We start from the raw sequence: 13,405 nt of genomic DNA, 5'->3' as shown, positions 1-13,405 counted from the left end.
TTTTCAACCAGAGGCACATCAATGCAGACTTTAGAGCAGGATCAGCTACGATTTGCTTTTCTTTTTTCAGCTCCATTCTGAGCTACATTACAAAAGAGCGCAACCAAATGTGTACTTTTGTACAAGTGCACGAAACAGAAAAAACACATTAGCAATTTATAGTCCTCTAAACAGCGCTGATGGTGACATTTTTGGGAAATTGGAGCAAAGAAGATAAAATGAGCGTAGTTTTTCCTCCTCCTACCATCTCTGTCCATTATGGTGGGACTCCGAGTGTTGAAGTGAGGTCTGCGATCCAGGTCTCCCTGATCCTGCCTCTGCTTCTCTTCCTGGTGTGCAGAGTCATGCACAGCTTTGATCTGGTGTTGAAACATGGTTAAACCACTGATGGACACTCCACCAGGGCCATAAGGACCAGGCACCTTGGTAATTAAAGAGGGAAAACAGTCCAAGTATGAATGATACATATGAACTTATGGAGTAAATGATCACTTAGAGTACTGAAGTGCTGCACTTTTGAATTTGATGAAAAATGAAGAATCCCACAAATATTGGAATTTAGATGGAATCCTCAATAATACTGTCTGCTTAAAAACAAGAGGGTTGACAGTATAAAGGCTTTTAGTATGGATTTTGACCAGCTGCTTTCCTCTTTGTCAATCAAAATAAATTAACCTGACACTAACCATGGGAGGGATGGCAGCTGCTCGCTGATGCAGCTGCTGGATGTTGAGTTGGGCTTGTTTGGGTGAGGACATGAGCACCGAGCCAGGAGGGTTTAACAATGACGGCTTTTCCATGGTGTATAATCTGCAGAGTTGGGCAAAATGTTAAAGTCACACTCAAAACCATAGGCACTGTATTGCTCCTGTATTATGCAACTATGTACATGCAACAGAAAAAGAGGGATTATTGAAACTCACCTCTGTCGATCAGGCTCTGCTTCCACATCCTCGTCAGCACTGCAGGTGGCGCTTGAGTCATTATCTGAATGAAGGTCCCTCTGCCTTTCGCCGTGGTCTCCCTTTTCTCCTTTTTCCTTCATCTCAGGCTCCATCTTGACTTGAACTTCCCCTGTCTTCATGTCCACATCTTGAGGTTCAGTTTTGGGATGCACCTGGCCAGGAAACAGTGCCAACCTGACTTTTTCATCCTGAGATCCAGTCTCACTCTCCGGACTTTTCTCTTCCTTGACACGGAGTTCCCCGTATGAGGGCTCTGCGGCCTTTCCATTGCTGCCCTGACCTTTTTCCTGATCTGTGCACTGAGAATCTCCCGCAGTGCTGTCTGCCCTCTTATTATCACCAGATTTTGAGGAGTCAGCCTGAGAGGGGGAGGGGGCACTCTCTGTATCAGAGCTATTGTCACCACCTAAAAAAGCAGGAGAAAATGAATTAGTGCACGTCAAACAGACATGTCCATGAAATTTACTGGAACCTTTAAGCATATTTCTGGCATTAAATAGTATTTCTAATAATTAAATAGTGTAGCAGCTCAATTTATATATAAAACCATAGTATACGATAGGTGGTTGCAGTTAACATAATGCATTTTGTTTAACTGTCAGAAAACAACAAGGAGAATGACACTAGATTAACCACCAACGCAAATGTGCTAACATTATAATTAGTGACATGGCAAAATAATACAGATCTCAACAACAAGTTATGAAATAGAAACAGTGTTTTGAAAGCAGACATCTGGTCACATTTCAGATTTTATTAATTTACTGCCTCTCAAAAATGCAGTGCTTTAGTAACACAAGTAATACGAAGAATCAAAGTGGCTGCTTTCAGCCCATTCGGTAACTTCAAGGGAGACAGTCGGTCCAATTGTTCTGCCAGGAATTAATGAGGCGTTGTTAATAGAATCACCAAATCTGTTTCATAGTTCAGGATCTTGAGCTTTATTTACAGAACTCTGTGTTTCACCATCTGCTGAGTATAAGCACAAACTTGACTTCACAGAAACAGCTATACTTGCACTCTGAAGCCAAACTAAAGTAAACACTCTGCGAGAACAGCAGGTCTGGAAGGCACGTGGAATTTCACGGCAACTGACTCGTATGTAACAAACATATCGCAGTGGGCCGATACCACACTGGTGCTGGAAAGATTCACACCTCTAATCATAAAGACTTAATTTAATCATTTAACAAAGGATAAACCCCTCGAGCATTAATATCAGCTGCAAACAATGAGAAGACCCACTCATACCTGCTCCTCCTTTTCAAAATAATGGTGAGATATGAGACTAGCCTGATGTGGAGGCCCCCCACTTTATGCTTTATACACTTCATCCACGTGGAAAGTGTCCAGTCTCATTTTGTTCACACATCGTCTCACCAGACTCTCCTGTGCCTTATCTACTGCCTGTTTTTTTATTGAATTATCTGTTTTATATTACTAATGTTTCCCTTCGCTACGGCCAAGAACGTGAAGATCCAAAAACAGGCTTTGAAGATTAAAATGAAGAAATATGAAGAACAACTGGTTTATTCCACACTTGAGTTTAGGAACGTAAAGCAAAAACTGTGTGTGTGCAGAGAGCAAATAGCAAATTTCAAGTGATAAAGACATTGATTAATGTCTGAAAATCAACATCTTTAACAGAGAAACGGGCTGTTTGAAATGTCTGCCTGCCACTGTTGGTTTGAGTTCCACTGCCGCAGTTGTTGCTATGGTGATGATAGCTCAGATGGTATGCAAAATCCATTTGTATGTGGATGAAACAAGTAAAAACTAAATCAGAAAGGCACCTTCACTCTACATTAAACCACCTGTGAGAACATTTTTTTGGGGAGTTGTGTCAGTGACTCTCATGTGTATCAGAATAAAGTAAAAGATGTGAGATCTGCAGGCCACAGACCACCAGCATCTCTACAGAAGAGTTTGGGTTTACAGGGAGATGAATAGAAAGCATAGTGCCATCAGCTCAAAAAACTAACTCATTCAGCAAGGAGCCCTTTGGACCAGGCTTCCTAAGGTCCGACTGAACTTTTCAATAAATCCTCTTGTTTCTTATCTTCTTTACGAAGCTTTTCTTAAGACTGGGTCTAAAGCTGCACAACTCAAAGCAAGGACAGACATTTTAAGCCAAGGCATACGTGTGCAGATGTGCGGCCTTTACCCTTAGACTATAACCCCAAACAAACAAGAGAAGAGGACCCAGCACTTCAGAACGTGTGTGAATGTGCGTTAAACAAAGAGCACACGCTTTCTACGATTCATCTCTCTGACCTTCACTATCATCTGCGTTGTCCTCGTCATCGTCAGGTGACGCTGTCGCTTGGCCTTCTCCTTGAGACCTATCAGCACGAGCCCTCCGTGTGTCCTGGGAAACAGAAAGACAAAAAAAAGAAAATCATCTTGTGTTCACACGTTATAAATGCACCAGTTCAATGACAGACCTTCACAGAAGGCTTACCTGCTTATGCTGCTGGAGCAGGTTGTCCAAGTTGTGACGTCTCTTGTAATTGAAATAGAAGTTCTTGCACTGTGCCTCACTTTTGGTGCCCACCATCTTGGCAATGGCTGTCCAGTTTCGACCATGCTCAACAAGCCCTGGAGGAGGATGAAAAGGAGGCAATTCTACATTAAAAATATGAATTTAATCTGAATTCAACTGTAAATGCGATAAAACCAAGAAATCCGATTTGTCTGATTGGTTTCAGAAGATTATTTTTTATTTCGTAGTGGAAAACCTAAGTAAATGTCACTATTATCTTGGCCTGTTGCTATACTTGGTCTCCCAACTAACTCTTTGCTGAGGATGTGAATATAAAACCAGCTTTGATGAACTCAGTAAACTTTGAAACTGCGCTGCCAAGCTGCAGTGAATTGGAAGACTGCCATCTACCTTTGACATTTGGGCATCTCTTGAAATCCTGTAACCTCAGTGACCTCTCCCTCCCTCCCTCCCTCCAAGCCCTACTTTGATGAAGGATGCTGGCAGCTGAACAAATCACCACAGAACTAAACACAAAACCCAATCTCTGTTCTAGTTAAACAACAGAATGAGGGCATTGGGAGAGTAAACCTCCGCATATGTCTGACATGATGATCTTGTGTGCATTACAACACGCTGGAGAATCACTCTGTCACATCTCTGCAAACATCTGTTTTGACCACCATGCCGATTTCATTTGGCAAGCAACGAAATACGCTAAATCTAACCAACTCTTACACAATCAGTTTTAAAAAGGTATACAGCAAAGCCAAAGACTGCCACAACCCCTTCAACAAAACGCATTAAGTCCTGTTGCTCACACAGCAACAGCAAACTGACAGTGAGCTGAACATCCTCATCGCCATTACCTCTGACACGACTGAAGCTTCCTAAAAGGTGTGAGCATTATTTCTATTACCATGGCAACAGATTATCCATTTATAAATTGCAAACATGCTCAATGAATGTCCTTGAGAGGGCCGATATGCCATCGTCTTTATTCTATATTATTGCTTTTGCAGACAGATGGCGTGACACATATTTGACTTATTGCTAAAATGAGGGGGGATAAAATAAAAAAAAAGCACACCTTTGTAAAATAATTCATGTTACATATGCGTTAATGTGTCAGAGTTCATTCACTCCTGTGGTCATTTTGGAGTGACCATGCTGTGGGCTTACACTGTACATCTTCATCTGAAGCCCTTAAATCTTCAGTTGCACTGAACACATGCAAACAAACCAGAAAAAAAGTCCAAATTTGCATATTTACAACATTATCTACTCAATACGTATTATTTACTAAAATTTGCAAGCTATATATGAAAATATCCTGTTTGGTCACAAGCCCACATGCAAGGATTATGTTTGTTTATTACATTTCTGAGAAGCTTTAAGTATCTGTAATAATATCTAGGTAACATAAGAAGTTAAGCCGAATGTATGTAAAAAACAAAACTGCACACACATATGATGAAGGTCTCGTCTTTTTCAAGTTCTTATTAAGGATAAGACTTCCTGTTTGCTAAGGGACAACATCAAATTTGAGTACCATTCCCAGCATGTTTTTGGCTCCTGTTACAAAGGCTTTGGCAGATTAACAAGTTGCAAGTACAGCATGACTAAGACGTAAACCCGTCTACTGTGCTTCCTGGCATGACCAGCCATGTGCAGCCGCATGAAAGTGATTTTTGAACCAGGTTTGTCACATGACTGGCCTCTTTCAGCCCCACTAATCCACAGACGTGTATCAAACAGGTCTGAAAGCCTAAGAAAGTAATTGCAGCATGAATTTTTGTAAAGGGGGAACGAGTCTATTAACTCAAGAGAGACTTAATTAATCCACATTAATCTCTTTATTCTACGGGTATAGGGACAAAGGAACCCAGCACAAGAGGCTACACCAACAAAGTCGAGCAAAAAGTGAAAGAGGGGGCATATTTGAATAGCGTGTGACCTGAAAAATGGCGGCGGACGTGCGGTCTGACACGGTAATGAGCTTTTTTTTTTGAGGAATTTACAAGACAAAGCAGAAGTGTTTGAATGGACATAATTGTAAATGTCATGCTCAGTTGTGTCTTGAATGGCTCTAACTGATGACTTCTAAGAAGCCAGCATAGCGGTGGCTCTAAGGAAAAAAAAAAAAAAAAACTCTTCATGGTTTCCAGTGAAGCGCCAGCATTCATCCTGAATCTGTGTAAATGCATGTGCACATTCATTCCCGTGTGTGTGTGTAAGAAATGGACAGCGTGAAGCAATATCAGATAATCAGAGGAGAAACAGAAACATCAGGGAGGGAAAAACAAGATCATAAAAAAAAAAAAGCAGAAAAGCCTCAGGAACGAAGAGAAAGACAGGAAAGAAAGAGCGATAAAGAGAGGGAGAAATGAATCAAAACACTACCTTTTTTGGCGACCTCCATCTCCTCCTCGGTCCAGCGAGAAGTTTCTCCAGTTTCACCCGCCCCAGCTAAATCACAAAGAGAGGACACACAGCCCCATCAGCACTGACAGAAAGACAAAGGAAAAAACGGCTGAACGTGAAGGAGGGAGAAAGAGCGGCGATCCTTCCTTCTGCCGTCTTCTTCTCATGGCCACTAATCTAATAATCTGTTTACATTCAGGGCTGCCGAGACCAGCTCCCTCACTTACACTCTCACTCTAGCTCACTCGCCTCCTCTCATTCTTTTCCTCTCTCCTCCCATCTCTCCGTCTCCCTCATTCCCCACAGCCCCAGAGCAAGCCCTCCTCCCCTCTGATCCACAAGGGGAGGGTTTTGGTCAGCTGATGCAGCGCCAGACAGCAGAAGAGTTGAGAGCTGTGCCTTGGATGAAGAAATAGAGCAGCCAGCCCATAATCCTCTCGCTGCTTTTACTGTGTCACTGCACATCTGACCCAAACACAGATGCACACTCCTTCTAGCCCCAGCTAGGCAACACAGTCCACCCACCCACCCCAACAGATTTCACAGAAATGCACGGTCAGTGTTGGGAGGGAATGAACTCTATCCCACTCTCCTCCATGGCACCCACTGAGGCTGTGTAAACATTTGGACTAATATAGCTGCAGATGTACCTTTGACATTAGGGGGAGGGTTGCACTTTTACCAACCACCCACCTTGAAGATTAAAGAAAATAAATAAATCAATTCTCCTCATCTAGACTGCCCCTAACAAAGGTTCCTCCAGCTACACAGTTTCACATCAACTTTAACAAATGTCTACAAGCCTAAGCTTCCTTCTTTCATGATAAATTGATGTTACCCTGTGACAAGTCAGTCTCTCTAGGGTGGTCATTGATGTGTGTGATGTGATGTGAAAGCAGACCACCAATGATATATACACACTCCATTGACCACCACCACTACCTTCCAATGAATCAGTAGCTTTCTTAACTTGCCTGGTACCATTTCAACCAGGCAAGGCTGACCCACAGTTACCCTTTTGCACCCAATACTTCAGAATTTGGAGAAAGAACAAAGCAGGGTGGGCTACCTCATCATAATATGGGGCACACAAAACTAACCAGACCGTGGTAGAATTCAACGGATGACAATGGGAGCAGGTAGCAGAGAAATACGGCAAACCAGATGATAAAGTGACCAAATGATAAAGTTTAACACAACAAAAGGCCACACACAGAGGTGTGAACACCTGAAAACCTGTGTGGCTTCCATCAGAGTAAAACAGTTCACTGCTGTGGTGATAGATGGATTGCAAACAGCTTCGTAATGGAAATCAGTGCATGATAATGCTTCTGACACGTGGCAATGAGTGCCAGGTCCCTGTGCTCCCTTTCAGGTTATAATTCAAGAAATGTCATCAAGACAATACTCACACTTGATGCCTCTCAAACAATTAACAGAATTACTGCTCATGCAATAAACAGATTATATTCAGACTCCCTCCACCTCAATTCTGAATCAGTACGTGTTCAAAAGGTGAATCAAAAGAAACATTTTTTTCTAACAAGATGAGGACAATCACCTTTATTAGTATCCACTGAAGCTACTGGAGTCAGGGGTTTCGCAGGCTCTTTCATGGCCTTTTGTGTTGGCTCAGATTTAGGGAGCTGTGGAGGATCTGGCAGCGTAGGCTCAGAGGAAGGGGGAGGCGCTTCCTCAGCTGCAACAGATGCAGCCTCATTGGCCATGGAGCGTGTGGTGATCCTTCCCTTGCGGCGGCCCTGGCTGTTGGCAGTCTTCCTGCCACGCGGCGTGTTTTGCTCCTTTCCGTCCTCGTCCTCCCCACCGTCACACTTGTCTTTGTCCTTGCCAATGTCCCTGTGGTTTTGGAGAGGGAGACACAGATTTTTAGATCGCTGGTACAGCAAATATCTTTTCCCTGATGACGCAGCAATATTTTCCCCACAGTCTGAACACGAGAAAAGCACATTAGAAATTGTCTGCACTTGAGCTGGACAACCATTAAAACAAGTTAACAAGTCATTTCTTCTGTTGGACAGTGTTACACTCCTTCTCCAAAGTCTTCTCAGGAGCACAAACATGCATCAGTTTCAGGGCCCGAGGAAATGGGACCTCGGCCACACGATTTTTTTGTGTTCATTACATAAGCATGTTTGTTCGTTTATTTATTTTTTTTATCAAGAGTCAGTAGAATATCTTCAGAAAGAGTTGAAATTATCAATTTAAGTGTAATGAAATTCTCAAAGATCAATACTTACTTAACATTAAATAATCTCATATGCAGTGATTTTATCTAAACCAGAGATTAGTAGCATCTAACTAACTAGCTATGCATTTGGCCAATTGTTCCTCCTTCATCCCGCAATGCTGCCACCCTGCAAACCAGAATCTACAGAAACAGTTAGGCTCCGTTTTTACAGGAATGACGAGCTGCAGAAGAGTACCCCACACGTCTGGGACGCTGCACATGTCTTCGTTGGAGTTACTAGAATTACACACAGATAAACTATTTTTAAACGAGCCATGTTAATGGAAAGCTGAGGGTCATCGACACCACTGGCTTCTCCAAATTCAACCTGATACTTCTACAAACTTAAACCAGACAGTTGTAATTAATGAAAAAAAAAAACTTCTCTTTTTTGCAGGTCTAAAGAATATCATCGATACACTTACAGCTGCACAAGTGTGCTGGATGTCAAAGGTGAACTGTTCAGTTTCTCCCATCAAACACCAGCTTGTTTCAATAAGCTTATGCAGTGGAAGAGGTGCTGCAAAAAGTCTTCTCCGGCTCATCCCAAAGATTTTCAATGAGGTTAATGAGGTCTGGACAACGTGGTGGTCAATCCATGTGTGAAAGTGATGTCTCATGCTGCCTGAACCTTTTTTTTTCCAAGCCTGATGAATCCTGGAACTGTCATCTTTCTCAATCTATTGGTTGAGAAAGAGTCAATTCAGGTAGTCTGCTGAACGTCTGTTCTGGGCTCATATTGCTGAGCCAAGACCTGACAACCTGAAGCTCCCCCACATGACTTGCTTTGTTAAATCCAGGTGGTGACTGTTTTATTTTTTGGCCAGACAGTGGCACCTTGTTTCAGAAATAATGGATGTCTCAAACACTGAAAACAGGAAAAGCACGTATCTTCCCATGGACTAGAGCGACACCGACACAAACAGCTACACATAACTCACCTGGAATCCTCCTTTTCATCTTTCTCTTCCTCTTCCTTCTTTTCTTCGTCCTCTTTTTTCTCTGACTTCTCAGATTTGTCCTCTTCGTTCTTCTCTTCAGACTTTTCTTCTTGTGAGGGACGTGTTATTTGCTGCGCACAGGGGGGAAAAAAAAAATCAAAAAGAAGAAAAAAAATCAAAAAGATTTTAAAAATGGAGGAAGAAAAAAGGTCCAAGTGCAGATTAAGAAAAGGGATTTTGGCTGCATGAAGTCAGTATAAATCAAAGATACAAAAGTATTCAGTCCTACGTCTCAACGATCCTTACAGTAAGACCCAAAACTACTAGACATGTTTACACAGTAGTTTGTGTAATATATCAAACATGTAGGTCAGATCCTAATGCATCTTCCACCAGTTTGATGCTACTTTACAAAGGAAATAACCTCACAATTGACACTACATCTTTGATAAAGAGAGCAACAACATTTGCAGAAAACAATCATTGAGCTTTATAAACTTATTCTACTTTACTAATGATATCTATGCAATTCCTGGTCTGACGGTGCTGAACACAGTTATGTAACAGAAGCCCACCAAAGCTGTGGCAGAGCTTGCATTGGCTCTGCAAGCCCAGAGAACAATTCAAAAACTGTACAAGCAAAAATGGACCTGCACTGTGTGCTTGAATGTTCAGTTTTAAAGCAAACAAATAAGCTTAGATAAGTCTGAAACCATTTGATTTTTTTGGCAGCTTAAAAAAAAATAAAAATGTATACATTACATACTGTTCGGCATAAACTAACCACACTGAATATACTGTTCTCCTGCAAAACCCAAGAGAGTGGCATGTTGTTGTGATTTAATGGCTCATTTTCCTTCTCAATGGCTCAAACAGAGAAAAGGCACCGACACAACAAGCTATACACCAATAAACACATAGCGATAGAGAGCCATGTGGAATAAGATGCTTACAACAGCAACACTATGAATAATATTTTAAGCTTCACATTAACATCACTTCCTGCAGAGTAATGGAGGGTAAAAAAACATTACTTTTATATATGAATTTTAAAAAGTGAGAGGGCAGGACTCTTCGTTCTCCCGGCTGGCGTGGTACAACACAGATTGCTTCCTCGTGACTGTTCCATGAAAGCGTTGCAGTGAAACAAAGTCTGGCTTTGCCAAAACAAACATCCCATGCTGGTACTGTACCAGATTGGGCCAGCGCTTCAATTATTGGTAAAGGAAAACGGATAGAGGCCGAAGAAAACATAGATAGGAGTACGAAAAAAGGAAAAACTAAATGGGATGTGGCTGTTTGTCTATTTTACAACAACATGATTGCACAAGGAGTCTGGCTGCCTCATCAGGCAGTTGTAAACGACAGTCAATAATCTGAGGGATTTTGCGTTGGAATGGAGCTGCATATCACATAAACAGCCTGCTCAGTTCACAACCTCCTCTTAAATCAACTGACCACAAAACTAGATAATCGGAGTTATGGCTGTGGTCGTTGCTGTTAGGCCTGCACATGTAAAAGCTGTTGTGAACTACTCTTTCATGCAGCCACTACAGTACATCACGGTGAACCGACCACGCTTTAGCTTTTAAGATTGAACTGCAGATGAACGGATGCGGAAAAGTACACGTACGACTTAAATTCAAAGATGAACTGACTACTGCCACTTTATGCCTGTTGTAGTTAGCTAAGCATAATCCAGAATTTTTTTTTTCTTTTTGCAGAAGAGATCAGTCAGGTTCTCTGGAGATATTCCTCCCACACATGACCTTCAGTGAGATGCTGTTCTGACTGGGTCAGGGAGCACCCATGTTTGCTTTGGAGTCCGTCACAGAGCAGTGGCATTCCTGTTTCTTCTCCCACACGGTGTGAACAGCCTCTAAACAGATGTTCTCCAAAAGTGACTGAAGCCCTGTGGTTCTTCAGTGTTGTTAAATCAAGCTTTCCTGACCTGCTACAAGCCCCTTCTTCCATCGCCCTCCCCAAGAACCGAGACCATCAGAGGAATCTTTCACTCCTGCTATGAACAATTCCTTTGTAGGATTAGTGAATGGCAAAAAAAACAGCAACATTTGTATAATTTTGCATCACACAATGATGTCGTTAGCTGGAAAGAACACCTCTTTAAAAGTTCCAGTGAAAATAACCAAATAAGAAAATGGAAAGGATAAGAATGCTATAAAAATGAAGGAAAAAAAGCTGATAATAGCACTTATTCTTATTAAGGAAACGAGGTGGAACAATTTACTGTCAAAAGGACTAAATAAACCATAATATCAAGCATTGCTTAGTGTTGCCATGGCAGCTGGGAGCGTTGCAGTGTAGAAAAAGAAGTGAAAACCGCCCAAAAAAAAATGCTGTCAAATAACATTTAGACATTGAAGAATCACAAAAAAAGAGCAGGGATGTTCAAAAGTAACACATCTGTTCAACTTGCACTTAATTCCATAAATACATTCACAATAAAAAATAAAACAACATTCATATTGATTCTTTTTTTTAGAATTATGAGGGCTCATATCCCCTGAGAAGGGCTCCGTAATGGTCCAGCACGACCCACTGAAATAATCTAATAGCAAGGAATTCAATGTGATATGAACAGAATAGTGGAATAACTGAGGGAGGTATATTAACATGTTGAGGGATGTTAAAGGAGACGTGGCTAAAGAAGACGTAAAGGAGAAGAAGAGAAAAAACGAAGAGGAATGCACAGTAAGTGTGCACAATTACTAAACAACTGCATGACACAATTTTTTTTGTTGAGTTAATCAAGAAGAGTCAACAGGTTTGCAAAAGAAATGTGAAACTTAATTGCACAGTATTTAAGAAAAAAGGGGGGGGCGGGGGGGGGGGGGGGGGGGTCCAGATTTACACTGTTAATTTTCAAGCAAGATGGAGGCAGGCTGCTGGTAAAAACAGCCAGTACTTTCTTTCAATGTAAGAATAAGTCTACAATAGGCCATCTACATTATTTGCCTTTCACACATATTCAGTGATCAATATAGCAACTCATCTTATCAATACTGCCCTGAGCCTTCCTTCCCAGGAGTTTGTGAACTGCTTGAAGATGTTTACAGATGATCAACTTTTACTAAAAGCACCTACCACACTCTCCCAAATACTGGTTGAAGATGTGTATCATCTCCCCTGTGACAAGGTCCTACAAATTCTTAGTAAGATTTAAGTCAGGTGAGGAAAGGTCATTATTTAGCCATCTTTGAGGTCTTATCTGAATAGACAAGCAGTGGAGTAACTGGATGCACGTGATGGAGCGCTGTCCTGGGGGAAGATCAGGGCCTTACTGGAAGCTGTGGACTGCTGTGTGTACTGAAAATTGAAGAAAGTATCTTACTGAAACTGGAAAAGGTTTGGATAGCTGTTGTTTGTTTGGTCAATCTTCAACGTGAAAGGGTCCGACGAGCTTATCTTTAATGACCGCAGCCAGTACCAGTCCCCCTTGTAAGTCCTGCTTGACATCTTTTATCATTCGATACTTAAAGTAGGTGCAAGTCTGGAATATGGTGGCACTGGAGGATAATGGACTCCTGATACTTGGAAAATTTGCATAGAAACGACAAAATCTGAACAGTAATGTGTCTGATATCTGTGCACACAGTGCATATGAATATTCAAAACCCAAGATAATGCAGGAGAAAAAAAAAAGAAATATCACAACTTAACAACTACAGGTCCAAGCTAGACTAGCATTTAAGCAAAACTGTACAAAACACATTCTGAACATGCTGGAAATGTTCCTTACTGCCGAAAACCTGCAGTCAGAACAAAAAATAAGCAAATAACCAGGGAGTAAAGTACTAAAATCTACTTTCATGACCAAAACAGTGGCTGCAAACACCATGGGGGGTGTAGCCTGCGTAGGCTTCTGCAAGAGTGTAAATGACAAACCGATGGTGCTTCCTGTCTGACCAAGCCAAGTTATTCCTCTCGGCCAAAGGCAAAGTCATTAAGGTTGGGCTGACAGAGGGGACAAACCATCTATCTCAGGGTTTGAGACACATTATATTTCATGAAAGTTAATTACCACATTTTCTCATCTCACAATGAGGAATAACACCTAACCTGCAACATAAATACATGTACATGACCACAGAGCCTTGACCACGGTTCCACGTAAAAAAAACCTGTCTGCACATGTCCTAGAAAACCAAGCCTAAAATAGCTGTTTGGCTGCCTACAAGCCTAAAATAAACATGTAGGCTAAGAAACAAACTGCCCAGGCAGCATCGCAATAGAGGGTAGGACACAGACTAAAACAAGAAGGAAAGGGCAAGAAATAAACAGTCCACGTATGGTTTCAACTAAAAAGTAAAAGCTCTGGTTTCAA

At 41.6% G+C, this 13,405-nt stretch overlaps 1 protein-coding gene across 6 annotated transcripts in view; it reads right to left on the bottom strand.

The window, feature by feature from the left end:
• Positions 1–13,405, bottom strand: part of ncor1 (nuclear receptor corepressor 1) — a 46,511-nt gene that overhangs the window by 14,433 nt on the left and 18,673 nt on the right. For all 6 annotated transcript variants that reach the window (XM_072374578.1, XM_072374580.1, XM_072374582.1 and 3 more), the window contains 8 exons: positions 9,061–9,191; positions 7,433–7,728; positions 5,851–5,916; positions 3,427–3,563; positions 3,240–3,333; positions 924–1,371; positions 687–810; positions 245–422 (listed from right to left, as the gene is read on the bottom strand). In XM_072374578.1, the coding sequence (XP_072230679.1) occupies positions 245–422; positions 687–810; positions 924–1,371; positions 3,240–3,333; positions 3,427–3,563; positions 5,851–5,916; positions 7,433–7,728; positions 9,061–9,191 (1,474 nt within the window). The remainder of the gene's footprint in view (positions 1–244; positions 423–686; positions 811–923; positions 1,372–3,239; positions 3,334–3,426; positions 3,564–5,850; positions 5,917–7,432; positions 7,729–9,060; positions 9,192–13,405) is intronic.

This window comes from Leuresthes tenuis, unplaced genomic scaffold (genome assembly GCF_036924035.1).
Source record: "Leuresthes tenuis unplaced genomic scaffold, fLeuTen1.0.hap1 SCAF_21, whole genome shotgun sequence".
In the NCBI taxonomy this organism is placed as follows: Eukaryota; Metazoa; Chordata; class Actinopteri; order Atheriniformes; family Atherinopsidae; genus Leuresthes; species Leuresthes tenuis.
Note: the sequence above shows the minus strand (reverse complement) of the source record. Positions and strands in the feature narration are given on the sequence as shown.